The following is an 18028-nucleotide window of genomic DNA, read 5'->3' as shown; positions in this document are numbered from 1 at the left end:
TGTGCAGATTCATGTTCCAGTTGATGTCCAGAACTCTGCATTCAATGTGTCTGCCAACAAATGGTGGTGGTGTTTACATATTATCCTTTGTAGTGCCTTACAGTCTCATTCAGTGAGTGTGGTTGGTTGTTTACCATGGGTAGTACTTGCAGCTGACTCTCTACACTTCTATCTCAGTATGCTATCAATCATTGCTGACCTGGGATGGCCCAATTTGTCAACAATTTGGCAAACAGATAGGCCTGCAAATAAATTAAAGATACCAAAAAATTATATATTTGGTTTAATCCTTTAACGAAGTGTAAGCAAACAAAGTTTGTGCATGAAGTATTTTCAGGACTGGGGCAACTCATATATAGAAGCTGATGTCCAGAAAGTAAGTTCCGATGGGCTGTAAGAGAACCAAAAATATACTTATAAAAAAAACTTTATTGGAAATGTAGACATCTTTCACTATTTTTCTACATAATTTCCACCATTGTTCAGACACATCATATTGGGGCATCAAGAGTTGTATACCTTTGTCATAGAAGATTGCCGCCTTGAAACTGCCAGCCACCAACGAAAGATTTCAGATGTTTGAAGAGGTGAAAGTCTCTTGGCGTGAGGTCAGGATTATATTGTGGATGATGGAATTGTTCCCAGCCGAAGGTGTTGAACAATTAGTCAATTGTTTGCCACCATGGCAACAACTTGAGACAGCCATTTCAAGTTGTTGTGTTATGTCAGCCATGTGTGTGGGCAGGCGTTTTATCACGAATCAAAACAACGCCCCCGGTAAGCATGCCACATAGTTTATTCTGGAGCACAAGGTGCAGTTACCTCGGCACCCAGCATGCACACAATTTCCGATAATTCAGTTTCTCTGACACAATTTCATGAAATCATGAACGTGAAACTTCTGGAAATTGCAGTGAGAGTCATGTCATAGTGAATCCCCTATTCTGTCGAATCTTCTCTTCAACTGAATGCACCAAATCATCAGTCACTAAAGATGGTAGTCCGCTCCGTTCATCATCGTGCACACCTGTCCTTCCTTCATTAAAATGTCATACTTTGTATTATTGAATCACTCATTGCATGTTCTCCACAAACCTCAATAATTTGCCGATGTATTTCAGCTGCTTTAACGTTCCTCGTATTCAAGAAACGAATAACTGACCTAATTTCACATGCGACGAGCGATTTGATTTTCTTAGACATTATAAACACACACCAAGAAGCATATGCACTGCAAGAATGTCTGAAAAATGGCACCAATGCCTTGCTAAGGAATCAACAAACTCAGCACGCATGTGCACCACTGTGATCGCAGTGCTGCAGTATGAAAATATTTAAAAACAGAACTTACTTTCTGGACATCCCTCACATGAGTTGCCCCAGTCGTGAAAATACTTCAGGTGCAAACTTTGTTTGCTTACACTTGGATAAAGGATTAAACCAAGTATATAATTTTCTTGGTATATCTTTAATTTATAGTATAACCAAGTAGAAAATTTCCAACAACAGATGGGCCTGCTACATGGCATTCTATCATAACGCTTCTTTCAAACTTTGTCAGTTTCCTTCTTACAGCCATTTCAACTGGACACAGTTGCACTGACTTGGGAGCATCATATTCCTTCAATTTATACCAGCTACAAGCACATGACTCATACAGCACAATGCCCATGAGGTATCCATCAACTTCTTCCCAAGCAGTCTATTCCAACACAAAAGATATGCACAAATTCACATGCAGACAAGACAAGAAATAATAAGAAAGTCATTGACTATATTATTGTTGATTGTAATATCTTCCCACAGGTTCAAGACATTATATATAGAGGATTTGAAATAGGGAATTAAAAAAGTTAAATTAAATACTTTAATTGAACATTATCAATTATTTCAGAAATATAATGTCTTTGTAGGATTATATTTGTTTATTTTATTAAACTTTTTATTTATCTAAAAACATGTCATCTTAGAATGTAGAAGCTTTCTACAGACAGAACTGTTAAACTAGAGAAACTTGTTCATTCCATACTCATGTTTTTCTATATATATTGTGCATATAAATCCAAACTACCGTGTTTTACTGAAACCATCCACTTTTTTTTTTTTGAGAGAGGGGGGAGTTGAATGTAGTTTATGTTATTTATACTTCCATATTCCAGAAATTATCCTATCCTATCAGTTCCTAACAGGCACTTAAACACCTATGACCTTTCCAAGTATTCTTGGACTTCATAACTGCAATCATAACTCAAGGATAAGGTGGTTAGCCCAATGACTGCCAGTGTGTCCCATGTCTGTGGATGCATGTGTTCTTGGGACTGGTTTGCCTGTTCTGGGGAATGAAAAACCAGAGTTTCCAGGTGGGAAAAAACCCCTACTTCAATATGAGACCATCTAACTAATGTTTAGTCGAAAGAGACAAGATAAAGGTTCTTCAAGCCATGGACAGGAATTGAACCTAGGTCTTTCTGACCAAAGGGCTTAGTCTATACCAACTGAGCTATAGAGGCTCTTATTCCAGAAATTATTCAATATCAATTTTGTACTGTGGAATTTCATATAACATAGAAAATAAGTACAGAAGCTTATGGATTAACTTCATAATATTAATTTCAATATGGTAACAGAACAGAAATAAGTATTGTATAATTTGAATTTGTTTAATTCAGGGTTGATAATTATCAAATGTGATATACTTTATGTACATCTACAATTAACTTTTTTTTAATTATAAATATTGCTGTATTATTTTTGGATACATATATCAAGAGATGTACCAAATATCACTAACTATTATTACGATCTGTAATAAGTATGATTTCATGACTAGTTTTTGGTTAATAACTTGCTTCGATGGTCTCTGATCTGATCCACCCTTACATTTTGATCTTCAATAGCATTCCTACAACCGCATTTAGTATAAAGTAAACGTTACCTGTAAAATTTCTTTCCCTTAGATCAGGTGTGACCAACTTCATTCTGTAAGAGGACCAATATATGATGAGTGGTAGCATCACAGGCCGCACACTTTTAGACAGAACTTATGTGCAATTTTAGTACGTACCTATCCAATGTATTCTTGGTATTTAGATGCATGGTGTTGTATGTAGTGGCATTTGAGGTTATATTCCTTGTGCACAGACAATATTTGCAAACACACAAAGCACTGTGGTTTGTTGTCGTTATTGTTTATAAACAGAAATTCATTTTCCCATTTCTCCTGAAATGACCTGTTTTCTTTACAGATCTTACGTTTCTTACTCATAGTACACAAAAGCTGAAGTAACTGACCAGGGGACATGAACTGCAACAATAACATTGTTAACTGTGAAACTGAGTCTCTGAAACTGATCACTGTAACCAGAGCAAAGCAAGTGACTTTCAATGATGCGTTACAATGGAGCACATAGAAATCTACCACTCTCACTACTACAACTCACACAGAGAAGCAGTAGATTTTATAAATTGAGTAATCTTTTTAAAGTAATTTTGATTCCGTGTTGAGAATATAAATTGTTTCCGTCATCAGAAATAATGAATATAACTAGTATATCAATCAGAAAATCTGTTGAAACTAATAGCTAAGTTGGTAATACATATAATTTAATATAGTTTTTATCCTGCCGTGGGCCACACAAAATGACGTTATGGGCCACATGCGGCCCACAGGCCTGCTGTTGGCCACCTATGCCTTAGATGAATGCAAGTATAAGTCTTTATTTATGATAGGTTATGTTTGTTACTCACATCCACTCAGGTCCAATATACTCTGGGTCATCAAGTCAGCTACACATAAGAGTGCTGAAAGTGTAGAGATATAGGGTAATTAAACTTATAATGTAGAGGGGTAGAAGGGAGATATGTGAGGATTTCCAAAAAAAATTAAATAATTTAACTGAACATTATCAACAAATAGATGTTTCATATTGTGTATGATAAACATCTTCAATGTGTGTAAAAGAAAAACAATGGGAAATTTAAATGCAACTATATGCTGTAACAATGGTTTACTACTTTTAGATGCAGTTGCATGTGTACTATAACACTAATAGAAACTAGAAACTTATCAGTTTTTCAAAGTTGTGATTCATAATTTTCAACTTTGAGCATTTGTTCAAAGAAAGTTTCGAAACCCTATTATATGTGAATCTTAACACAACAATGGTTTATCTATTCTTAAAATTTAGGAAATTGCGATTTGCAATAGTATTTAAATAGTGTCCCCCCACCAAGTTTCTAATAATGTTATAGTTTTAAACCTAACAGATGTGTAACTACATCTAAAAGATCTCTTGCAGAATGTATTTGCAATCCATTGCAGTCATTTTCCATTGTTCTTCCCTAGTACAATGAAGATGTTTTATGACAAAAAAAAAAGTTTGTTCATTATGGCTCACTTAATTCTTTTATCTCCTGCACTGTGGTTACATATCATTACTTTTCAACATCTACATCGATGATCTCATCTTTCCAGTAACTAGATATTTTTATCTATGCTGATGACCTTTCCACAGCTACTCAATCAAATAATTTCAAGTTCATAGAAACTACTCTATCACTTGCCTTAAATAGTCTAACCACATATTATAACAATAATCAATTAAAACCAAACCTCTTGAAAACCCAGACTGGCCTTTTCCACCTTCACAAGCCAACAACAAGCTACAGATTTCTTGGAAAGGCTCTTATATAAAAGATTCCTGGAATCCAGTCTACCTTGGTGTTATTCTTGATTGCACTCTTTCATATAAAACACACACAGAAAAAACAAAGGCAAAAGTTAATGCAAGATAGAAACAATATACAAAGAAAGCTTACTTCCTCCAAATGGGGTGCAGACCCTAGCACACTGAGATCTTCTGCCTTGACCCTTTGCTATTCTTCTGCTGAATATGCCCGCCCTCTATGGGCCAGATCCTGCCATGTTGAAAAAAACTTGACCCAGCATTGAATGAAAACTGCCACTTAATTAAGGGATGCCTGAAACCAACACCATTAAGAGATCTGTCTACTTTGGCTGGAATTGCACCCCTTCAATTCAAAGATTTGCATTCTCAGCTGATGAAAGAAGCAAACAAATGAATGATGAGAGCCACTCACTTTTTGGCCAGACTACAGTGCCCAAGACTAAGATACTGATAACTTTGTAGCAACTGTTAAACCACCTAAAAATCCTCCAAAAACAAGACTTCAACAATGGTTTGCACTATACCCTGAGAATAATACTGGTATTCCAACAGCTAAACATCTTGAACATGGTGTCCACTTGGACTGGAATACTTGTAAAAGCCTCAGACTATGAACAATAAGATGTTGCAAACAAAACCTCATCAAATGGGGCTACCTCACTGGACCAGATAATTGTGAGTGGGGGGCAACCCAGTTCATGGAACACCTTCTTTCTTGACCCCTTCTTTAATCGCCTTGCACAAAAGATGACCTTTATCCTGCAAAGAAAAAGCAGTTGATTGTGCAAGATACTGGAGGAACATCTGACCATATTTATTGCATATAATTTACATGCAGTTTCTTTTTCCTTCATATTTTACCTTTTAAATTTAAGCTGATCTCATTTGTAATGTATCCTAATTTGTTGTAAATAATGTTGTACCAATTACTACTATACCACTTGTGTTCGGATATGAAATAAAAAAATAAATAACTGTGGTTACATGTTTTTTTTCCCTCAAAGTTGTTGTAATTAGACGAGTTTCATCACCTCGTGTGAGAGAGTGCTCCATTTATAGGAGGCCTCAGTTGCTGGGAAAGGTCACTTCTGAAGATATGGCCTTCTTCAGAGACAAGCCCTACACAGTCAGAGCACTCTATTTACATGCAGTTTCTTAAGTTAATAGGTGGGATTGTTATTAAATCTTCAAGGTGTACTCCAATGGATCATTTGATCAACTGGAGTACACATTACATAATTCACTATTTTTTAAATCCATCTGCATCTAAAAAAAGACATTTCCTTATATACCTACTTCATATGAACACCTTAAATCTTCCATGTTTCTTATTACTAATAAAGCTAGTACAATGTTTAAGAAATTCACTTTTTTCATATTACTTACGTTTTGCTGCCAGATCCCTTATAAGTCTCTCTCTTCGAGCTAATCTCTCTGACAAAAATTTGACAAAGACTTCTATAGAATTCCTTTCATCTCCTTCAAACTAATTCAATTAAAAAGAAATAAGTAGGAAACAGATTTTCAAAACAAGACAAATGTACATACATATATACATACACATACATGCATGTATATAAATTGATTATTCTGATATCTCTATTGTCTATATTTAAAAAATTAACTATAAAAGCTTCAACCCTAAACTTCCACTGTTTGTTTTTAAGGAGACTGAATTAATTGAGCTAATTAGGGACAATTACCTTAATGCCGCATGTAGTTGAAACAACCAGGACACAAGAGTAATATTTACTATCCTCGTCATCTCATACAGTGATAACAGATGTTACTATGATGGCCACCAAGTGGAGAGTGATCACATGGTTTTGATGTGAGGAGTGGCTAGACAGGTACAAGCTTCACAGAACAAACAATGTTCCAAATTACAGAGGAACAGTGATAAATTAAGGAAACGACTGGTGATGTGTTGAATTGAAGGAAGAGAGAGAGAGAGAGCAAAATCAAATCACCTGGGACTTTATTTAAAACCAGTTACCTATAGCAATATCAGATTGTATTCTTAAGGTTCTTCTTAAGTAGTTTCTCCAATTTGGAGGTGAGTAATCATGGTATGCCAGCCTGTCCATTTCTCTCCCATCCTTTTTATCTCATAATAGCTCATTATCCAGCTATTTCTTTAAATCATCAACCCAATAAGTTCTTGGTCTACTAGAAGATCATCTTCTTCCCTCTGATTTTCCTTCCAGTATATGTCTAGAGATATTTTCCCTGCTGATCCTCTGAATATGATCATGCCATCTTGCACTCTCTTTATAAGGTCTTCCATGAGCGCTCTTTTGGTTCCCATTAATTCCTGCATAATTCCTTGAATCATGGAATTATGCAGGAGCTCCTGACAAAGAGGATGTTATGAAGGAGATGAAGAACAGGGTATCCCTCAACAGCAGGAGTATAAGGTGCAGACTGCAGACTAAGAAGATAATGAGTGTAGTGAGGAAAGAGAAATTGGCTGAAACAGTAAAGCAAAATCCTAGAGAAATCCACATAATATAAATTGACAATCATCCTGCAGGATATCTACATTGCCTTTATCAACTATTGCTCTCCCCAGTTTTGCATCATCAGCAACAACTGAATATTCCCTCTTAAATCTTTCTCTCTGTCATTGATATAGAAATTAAAGAGTAGTGAACTAGTAAACTTTGAGGTACTCCACTAGTCACCATCATTCTCCTAGGCTCCACTCCACTATATACTACTCTAGTTTCAGTCCATCTCCCTATTATTATTATTATTATTAAAAAAACGTCCATATAAAGATTCCTCCCGGCACGACGAGAATTGAACTTAGGCCTTTTCCAATCGAAGGATGCAATGTACCGTCTCTTTCTTCCAATTGCGCTACGGAGGCGCTATCCATGCTACTAGTCACATCCTTTCCAGTTTTTGTAAGTTTTATATGTGTTATTCTGTCAAATACCTTGACAAAGTTAAGCTGTATCATGGTAGCCATTACCTTTATCCAATTCTGCTGTCACTTTATTATAAAATGTGAATAAGTTACCGAGACAGGACCTAATCCTTTACAAAGCCATGCTGCCCACTATAGAGTATCGCATCCCTATCAACCCACGGTTGTATTTCACTTTTCACCAACTTTTCCAATACTTTAACAACCACTCCTGATATATTAATTGGTCTGTAGTTTGCTACCTCTGTCTTGGAGCCACCTTTATGTATTGGTACTATCTTATCCTCCTTCCAGTCCCTTGGAACACTGCAAGAGATGAGACTTAGATTGAACAACTTCATCAGACGCAATGCCAATTCTCTTGCACACTCCTGTAGTACATGGGCTGATGTGCCATCCAGTCCCACTGTTGTGTTCACATTCATATTTTTTTAATATGCTGAACAACTCTTTGCCTCAAAGACTCACTTTAGTAAGTATGGGCAAACCTGAGGCACCTGATGCTGGACCATGCCTTACTTCATGTAATATACATCTGTTACGTTATCTGTAGACTGATCCCTCCCCTTTTTTCTTTCCTTAGTAAATTTTCTATAGTAAATGATAAATGAATACAGGTCACTTAAACATGAATCCCACTAACAGAAGGTTGTAAACCTATTGTACAATCTCTCATATGTGACTTTTTAATTTATCATGTTTGTTTTTACATGTTTTTTGTTTAGGAGAATGTACTTAGAGAAATGGTAATTTTGTAATAATCTTGTCATGAGCCTTTGTTAAAATGACATGGATCACGATGTTCACCATGTAACGATATTAACTCATGTTAAATCAGTATGTCTAATTATAGAAATAGTGAAGAATTCCAGGAATTGTCATAGATGGAAATTTCCAAAGAAGCATGAAGAATGTCATCATGTCCAAAATTCTTCAACTATGGTCACGTATTGACCATAGTGAAGAATTCTAAGAATTGCCATGGATAGAGAATTCCAAAGACGTGCACAGAATGATGTCGGCATGTCCGAAGGTCAATACGTGACTATTTTCAAGAGACGTGCATACAAGGGAAGTCCAAGCATATATATAAAGCAAGTCGTCGAGGAGGAAATTTGTCTTTATAATATAGCAAGGACCAATCGATGACTCAGGAAAGGAAGAAATTTAGTGAGAAAATCAGGAATTAGCTGACAGACAGACAGAAAGAAAGATAAGACTTATGTGTGAACAAAAGGTTTATGTTAAAGACAGCGTGCCGAACAAGAATGTATGTCAAGTGTTTGTTTGTGAGATAATGTATTGTTATATTGTCGTTTTCTCCTACAATTCAACTCCATTGTTCTCCTTTGTGTCTACTGAGATATAACCTCTAAACTGACCTTCTGGGACCATTTCCCGTTTTTGAGCTCTGACAAAATTTATTTGTTTCTGCTGCATCAGCCAGAGCTCTAGGATAGAAATTCTTATTCAAAGAAATCTTCTCAGAAATCAAGTAATACTTTATCTAGTTTAAGTAGGTAAGTAAATTTCAGAGTTCTCAGTATACAGTCATGGCCTTGACAATCTTAAATTTCCCCTTTTTCCTCTAAACATAGGTTCGATATTTTCAGTCTCACGCTCAGATAGACTCAGACTTACATAGAAAAAACATGTTTATTAATTATCAAAATTACATACAATAAGCTTCCACACATCAAAGGTATGTCATATCAAAATTCTAATTCACTAGCTAAACAATAAGGAACATTCTAATTATCAAAATACCCTAATCTTACATCTCTAGATTAAATAAGTACACATTCATCATAAAACACCACTTCAAAATTCTAAATAAAACTTGCTAACAAAGATCAATTCACATTCAACTAAGTGTTGCATGCTCTCATGCTTTCAGACTACTAGTCCAATATGACTAACACGTATATTCAAAGCTAATCAAGATCAATACTAAAATACAGGTAAAGCAAGGCAGAGGTAATCAAACAGACAAGTTATTTATACACACTCATGATTCATCTAAATCACAAACATGGCTCTCAATATCAAACTTAATTACTGCTACTAACGGCCCATACACATTAACTTGGGTTTAGACAATCTATGAATGTAGACAACCAGACAAATTGAATCAACATAACACAGGAAGCTGTCTCTAAATTCTCACTATCTTCTTTTCTAATCTCTGTCCATTTTACACATTCGTCACTAATAGATAATACATAAAATGAAGACTTTGTACGTTACCACCTTGTTAGACGATTTCTTGATCCTTCTGTCTGTTCTTTGTTATGGATTGTCCCTCTTCACGATGATTTGCTGCCACGTGGAGTCACATGCTCATCCTGAATTTGTCCCTTCTTTCTTCTGAGCTTATGAACTTTTCGCGTTGCTGCCTTTAACATAATTTACCTTCAAGAGGAATCCTTTGCTGCCTGATCCAACCGATGGCCAAAACTCGAAACACTGCCGTCATCTCGTGCTAAACTTCTTTGATTCATGCCACTCAGCAACTGGAAACCCGTTGCCGCTATGCCGTCTTATCGGATATCAGCCATGCTGACCTGCTTTGGAACTACAAGCCAGTAACCCACGTGGAGGGCACACGCGACCGAGAACCAAAACCAGAAACGTAGAAGGAGCCAAGAGAGAGAGAGAGTCTCGAGCCTTTTGAGTTCATTTTTAAACTCTTCTATAGCATCCACGAATGTCTACTCATTGTTCATTACATCATCTTTGGTGGTCAAACTGCAATCTTTGAACTTTCATTCGCAAAACAATATGCGATTTCTTTACATGGCATAGTTTAATATTGATGTTTTTGAAGGTTTAATATTTCCATCTATTTTAGACAATACTTTAAACATAGTACAATCTAATACTTATTTCCTTCTTCGATTTCATTTTAATTTAGGATTCAATTTCTTCCTTTATATTTTAATTCCCTTCTTAAGCAAAGTTAACATCTGCATTTTCACATATTATATTTGTTTTGCCAAGAATACAAGTGTGCTTTTGCTTGATATTGTTGTTCTTGTTAAATCTTGAATGGTGCAGTTCTATTCTTGATAGACCATCATTCAAGATCTAACAGTATATTAATGCTGAATTAGGCTTAAACAAGGTATGCCTTATATTCGGTTAATGTTATGCTAGATTGTAAATTAGCTCAGAACTAAGGTTAGATTTGAAAGAATTGAGACCAGCAAGAGAATTGTAATGATATTATATACATATGTGAGTGTGAATTATTCTGTAAATAATTCCTTTGACTTAATTAAATGGTTTGTGAACAACACACATTGGACTGATTCTGTCAATGCACTATCCTAAAAAATTTGAACCTGCATAAGATAGAAATTTATGTGATTTATAATTAAGCCACAACTAATTTAAGGTAAGGATTGATATAAGTGGAAAATATAAATGATATTTGTTTTGTCTTTGGTTTAAAATTTTATAATCTTGCACCCAATATGTAGTCTAACTGGTGCAGTCGTAAAACAAATAAATTTGTTAGACAACAAAGAATGGGAAATAAAATATAGTAGAAATAGGGTCCTACATTCCCAAATTATAAATAAAGAAAACAAAGACAAAGCAGAGTAAGAAATAAAAAAAAGAACATAAATATAACGCTATTGTATATTAATGCCACAAATGGGTAAGAGTTGGATAATCTAGAAACCCTACTCAACAAATTGCTGCCTATGGTTGGTCATCAGTGGCTAATTTCATTTCTTACCATTTGTTGCATCATAGACGGCTTCCTCTCTTCAGATTTTCCAAAATATGCAGGAGTGACTCAGGGCTCTATGCGTTCACCTATTTTCTTTCTCCTGTACAAATGACTTTCCTTCACTAACTTCATGATCCTGTTCATTCTGCCTAAGGAGGAATATCCAAACATTGAATATGCCAAGATTCAAGATCTTCTTGTGCTTTAAACTATTGATCTCTGCATTCTGAAGCAGGGCAAGGACAACCTAGTTAACTTCAATGCTTTAAAATAACCAAAAAGATGGTAATTTACATCTCCTTACTTTCAATTCTTTTTCTTTGCACATCCAAAGCCTTTCCCAACCCCAAAATGCTCATTTACCTTTTTTATTCGAGACGTTAATTCTTACCTGTTCAGCTGCTTTCAGCATAGATACAAGACTAAATTCTTGATGTAGTCCAAAAGAGGACGTGGCACTTTCACTCACTATGACTACTATCCCACAGATACAATTCTGCCTTATATCTTTACTATACGCAATTAAATAATATATTTAGTTGAATCCTTTATCCAAGTGTAAGCAAACAAAGTTTGCACCTGAAGTATCTCCAGGACTGGGTCAACTCGTGGCAAAGGTGAACAAAATTCACATCACTTGCCTTAGTATTTTATAATGCAAAGCACATCTCCTTGTGGAGATGTATAATGCTACGCATTACGAGAAGGGTCACTACCCAGACAGGTTTCGACCTTTATTAAGGTCTCTTCAGTGGGAGCCAGACCCAGAGGTGATACCAAGGTTGAAGCACTGCAGAAGTTAGAAGGATACAGGATTAAACCAAATATATAATTTATAGTCTAACCAAATGAAAAATACTTCCAACATCATTCTCTAGTCCAGAGTAATTTATTAATAAGGTGTGACACCTTTTGGCAACTCATATATATAAATATGACTTCTGCATTGCTTCAACCTTGGTAACACCTCTGGGTCTGGTTCCCACTGAAGAGATCTCAATAAAGGTTGAAACTGGACTGGGCAGTGATCCTCTCCATAATGCATAGCATTATACATGTCTGCAAGGAGATGTGCTTTGCATTATGGGATATTAAGGCATGTGAAGTTTGTCCACCTTTGCCATGAGTTGCCTCAGTCCTGAAGATGGTCCAGGCGCAAACTTTGTTTGCTTACACTTGAATAAAGGAGTAAACTAAATATATAATTTATAGTCTAACCAAGGACAAAAAACTTCCAACCCTATAGGCAATTCCATGAGCATTTTCCACCAAATTGGCACTCCTCATTCTTCCACTTTTCTCTAACATCGTAAGCAGAAACTGCTTACCATCTATTCACAATACAACTGTAAACAAATCTGCTGAACCTACTTCTCATCCTCTCCTTCTGCAAAATGTTTCAATGTTCTACTTTATAGAAGTTTTATTCTCAACACACTTCCCCCCCCCCCAACCAAAAACAGCTTATTTTATTCTTCACATCTTCTTTGGTATGTCCATTGCTGTTCTTGTAATGATTTTGTCTTTCTTCTAAGAAGAAAGTTATATCAGATAAAAACAGCTTAATGCATATACAATTGTGGTCTTATATACTATTAGAGGGAGAGAGGTGAAGGGGAGGGAGAAAGGATATAGAACATAGAGAGAATCTGGTGAATCCCATTACAATTCAGTAACATGTTACAGATTAAATGTCACAAATGTTAGAAATCAGGTAATACAATAAGTGGGGAAGAGTAAGCAGCAAACATATCTCTCAAAGTTATCTCACCTACACCATTGGTATTTTTATATTATAATCCTTACACTAAATGCTAAAAATAACAGTGTGAAGTTTGAATCAAACTATTCGGGTTTAAAACAAATACTGTAAGAAAAGTATATATCAGTTTCTACTCTGCAATCCTCAATCATCATACACTAAATAAATAACTGATGTTATTTATTTAGTGTATGATGATATAATGGTTAGCTACCACTCCATTTTATTAAACCAATATATTGCTATTGGTGGTGATGTAATTTTGCTTGTAAACTGTGTATACAGATTGGTTTGTCTGTTTTGTAGGATGTAAAAAACGCAAGTTTCTCTAAGGAAAAATTTGTCATCTCTTTATATGACTTGCTAACCTATCTAGATTCTAGAGTTAGATCTCAGCTGTTAATGACAACTGAGCCTATTCAGAACACACACACACACACACACACACACACACACACACACACACACACACACACAAAACAGAAATACAGAAACTGTCTAAATACACAGCTAACTCTTACCATAAGCCCCATAATCAATGCTATGCTGAAATTCACTATAACACTGTCCATCATAACCATTTCTTTAAGGTCCCTACAGTTTGCTATAGTGAGCAGCAATCAGACTGAGAGCTATGCATGGATCAAAAAATTGAAATCTGTTTCTTTCTTCCTTGTCATATATGCCTTCCCATGGCTACATAATCTGTTATGATTTATTAGTCAACTTTCATTATAACAAATTCATATGACCAAAGAAATAGTTTGTTAGACTGTAAAGTTCACTGTAGTCTAATGAATTTTCTTTAGCATAATAGTGATGTTATAACTTTCAGCAGGACTTTTTTGGTATTATTATAAGTAAATTCACTATATTTCTTTACAATGGTGCTTGCTATAGTGAAATGACTGTAATATATTTACTTCCTATTCCTAATACCACTTTCAATCAGCTAATATAATGCAATACTTTTATGCCTAGAAAACTGTGATGAGTTTTCTCAGCCTGCTTCCTTTTAAGGCCACCAAAAGCATGACTTTCAGAAAGAAGGAGGGGGTAGAAGTCCTTTCTCTGAAATCCAAAAGCAAGCATAGTCAGATGGCCTTTGCTGAATGCTGTTAAACAATCATTGCTCTTATGCATAATGTGTTTTTTAGTTTTACAAAGATGAATGGTTACCTAAACAAACTTTTGATTCTAAATATTGCAAACTCATTATAAAACCAGCAGAAGCTTTGCTGGCCCTTTATAGGTTAGTAGCTTGTGTGTCCTAATTTACAGGGTTTTGATGGTTTTCCTGAAAATGTTCTTTATATGTTATCTTTGAATGCTAGGAAGCTTTTGACATTTTCTCATAAAAACTAACTAAAACAAATTCATGTAAAACAGGTCTAAAAATTAAAATATCCAAGTTATTTAAGAATGTTTTTGAAAAAGCATACTTACATCAAAATCTGGAAAAGAAGGGCCTAATGTGTAGACTGTCGGTGGTAATAGTTGTTTGGTATCAACTATAAAATCAATTAAAGCATTTTAACTTTTTTTTTTCTAATATAACAGATTTAAATATTAATTATAACAATTTAAGCATTTCAACTAAATTTTTTAAACTGTAACGAAATTTAAATGTATGCACAGAATGACTGTGTTAGTGAAACTAGAAGTAGTTTCATTTAAGACTCCATATAAGATTATAAATTAAATGTAATGAAAACACAATTTAGGTGCAACTTTTGCAGAAACCTCAAATGAAGATGTTTAAAAGAAAAAATCAAGTATCTTGAATTCTGGATTAAAAACAGTTTGTTAAGCATGATGAAAAGCAATATTAACAAATTATATGAACAAATCATCTTACCAGCATATATTTCATTAAAACTTTTAGTTTAACAAATTCACCTCAGCTGTGTCTAGATAAATGCAATGTGTTCATTGATTTTATACATAATAATAATAACCTGTTAATTGTTAGATTTCAGAGTGAATTTATTACTGGTGCTTATATGGCTAGACAGCGACAAAACAAAACATACATCACTCACCTTCTGCACCAATGTTACAGAAAAATGAAAATATACAAACCTGACTAAAAATACCAATCACCAAAATAGCAATATTCATACGTGATGAATACTGATGCAGTTGTTATTTGGATTTATGGCAGAAGCAAAAATATATGCCTGTTAATTATGTGTGTGTGTTCGTCTGGCCAGTTTGTATAGTAATTTACAACTGAACTCCTAACAACACTGATCAGAGAACTTGTTCAAGTCAATATATTCTTGACTTCAGCAAAGAATTGGCTCTAAGTTTTTCATTAAAAAATAAAAAAACTTTTCCTACTGATGTAGTCATTTTTAATATAATCACAAAATTACAATATTGAAGATTTCAAGAAAATTTTGATTATGGTAGAATGCCACCCTTGTAAATGTGCACCCAAAGACTTTTTTTGTTGTTGCTGCTACAACTAACAAAAGGTTGCTACAAATAACAAAAGGTTATTTGCAAACCTATGGTACATTTGTACCACGGTGAGCTAAGAATTTTTCAATTTTTTTAAAGATTTATTTTTTACAAGTCCAGAAACCAAACATAGAGCTTTGCTGGTATGAATTAAAATTAAGAGTAAATGAAAGACGCTAAGTCTAACACCCAAGATTCAGAACATAACGTAAGTGCTATTCATTATATTTCTGAATCTTGGGCATTGGACTTAGTTTTTTTCATTTACTGTTAGAGAAAACAAATCTAACAAAGCTAAATAAAAGGCATTAGAAGACTTGGGTAAGAACATAGAAAATAAATATGAAAAAAGTCCAAAATATTCTGGAGGTTGTTGAAAAAGCTCAGAAATGGAGGAAGGAGTGCTGTAAAAGGAATTAGAGATGATAGGGGTGACATGAAAACTGGTGAAAAAAAGATATCCTTGATGTATGGAGTAATTACTTCGAAAAATTGCTAAATGAAATAATCAGTGACAGCATAGTGGTAAAAAACACTGACCAGGTATGCAATGAAGAATACATATTCACACTTGAAGTAGAAAAAGCCATCAAAAGCCTGAAATGTGAAAAGGCAGCAGAAGTAGATGACATCTGACCAGAAATGCTCAAGTATGGAGGTATAAAAATCTTCCAATGGCTGCACTGCATAGTTCAGAAAGCCTCGACATGGACGAATTCCAGATGATTGGAGTAGAGTTCTCAGAGTACCCATATATATATATATACATATACAGGGTGTTCGGGATAAATTTGACAGTTTCGTAAGGAAAAAGAAAATCTTCTTTGTATCTATTAAATTTAATGAATTGACAAAAAAACATTACAGGCAGAGTTAATTACAATACTATCAACAAGATTTACTCAAAATAACCACCATTAGCATCGATCACAGCTTCAATTCTGCTTCGGAACCTCGAACAAGCTGATGCTACAGTCTCCCTGGGAAGGGCCGCAAAAACTGTTTTAATTTTATTCATTAACTGGGCTTTTGTATTACTGGAAGTGCGATTGGTGTCTTTTTCAACTGCGCCCCATACAAAATAATCCATGGGGTTAAGGTCTGGGGAGTTTGGAGGCCAAACATTTGGACTGGTGAAGTCGTAGAAATTTTCAGACAACCATTTTTGACTTTTCCCAGAGGTGTGGCAAGGGGCCGAATCCTGCTGCCATACATACGGCCTACCATTGGCTACCCTTGTTATCCAGGGCTTGACTACAGTTAGCAACTCCACGAACAAAGCCCGAATTCCAATGCCAGGGTTCTTCAACACCTGTTCCTGCAGATTTGCGAGGAATTCTGCTGTACGAACGCAATCAGATCGTCTGCTAGGGATCTTTCTTCTTGCTACATCCTCGTAGTCACTATTGCAAGTCTCTAGTTCATGCCTGATTGTTTTTACTGTATTCAGGGAGCATTGGGCAGCAGTCGTAATATCCTTATTTTGATGGCGGGCACGAATCATCATGATACAAGTTATTCTCTTCCATGATTCAGGTGGGTTCCAGCTATCCATCCTTTCTGACATCTTGTATATGAATGAAGAAGGGTCCAAACTTTTAAATGAAGAGAAGTGTGTGTTAATACATGTAACTTACGGAAAAATATAATTAATTATAAATATGTCAAATTTATCCCGAACACCCTGTATATATATATATAAAGGGAAATAAAACTGAATGTGAGAACTGCAGAGGTATTTCCCTGCAGAGGGTTCCTGATAAGATTTATGCAAGTATACTTGAGAAACGGTTGAGAAAAATTGTAGAAGGGAAGATTAGTGAAAACAAAAAAAAAGCTGCATTCAGGCCAAATAGAGGCTGTCAGAATCAGATCTTCACTTTACGACAAATAGTTGAGAAATCATGGGCATATAACAAAGATCTGTATATAGTTTTGTAAATAAGGCATATGACAAGGTGCCAAGAGAAAAAGTATTCAAAACGCTACAGTTATATGATGTCAATGGAGCATTATATCAAGCAATACTTAGTCTTTATTTGAGTTGTAAGCCAGCAGTTAGAATGGAAGGAAATACAAGATGGTCTGATATTAAATCAGAAATCAGAATAACTTCTGTTATTCATTATCTATATGGATCACATTATGAAAGAAAGCTATATTAAACCAAATATCAAAATTGGAGATGTTAAATCTTAGCTCTTTACTTTATGCAGATAATGTTATACTTTTAAATAAATCTAGTACGTCTGCAAGATTCCGACTAAACTGAATAACTGTTGTAATAAATTTGGTATGAAAATCAGCAATAACAAGACAAAGACAATGAAAATAGGCAGAAACATTGAATATATCAACTGCATTGTGAATGGAGAACCTACAGAACAAGTAAAACATTTCAGCTACTTTGGCACAATTTTTAGTGAGGATGGTAAATTAAG

At 35.0% G+C, this 18028-nt stretch overlaps 1 protein-coding gene across 1 annotated transcript in view; it reads right to left on the bottom strand.

Moving 5' to 3' along the window:
* The window catches only part of pav (kinesin family member pavarotti), a 222903-nt gene that overhangs the window by 91083 nt on the left and 113792 nt on the right, over nucleotides 1–18028 (bottom strand). The window contains exons 12-13 of the mRNA XM_090412700.1: nucleotides 14568–14632; nucleotides 6075–6174 (exon numbers count right to left, since the gene is read on the bottom strand). Coding sequence (XP_090268826.1) covers nucleotides 6075–6174; nucleotides 14568–14632 — 165 coding nt within the window. The remainder of the gene's footprint in view (nucleotides 1–6074; nucleotides 6175–14567; nucleotides 14633–18028) is intronic.

This window comes from Typopeltis vanoorti, chromosome 23, assembly GCF_054136105.1.
Source record: "Typopeltis vanoorti isolate ZY-2024b chromosome 23, IOZ_Tvanoo_1.0, whole genome shotgun sequence".
Taxonomy (NCBI): domain Eukaryota; kingdom Metazoa; phylum Arthropoda; class Arachnida; order Uropygi; family Thelyphonidae; genus Typopeltis; species Typopeltis vanoorti.
Note: the sequence above shows the minus strand (reverse complement) of the source record. Positions and strands in the feature narration are given on the sequence as shown.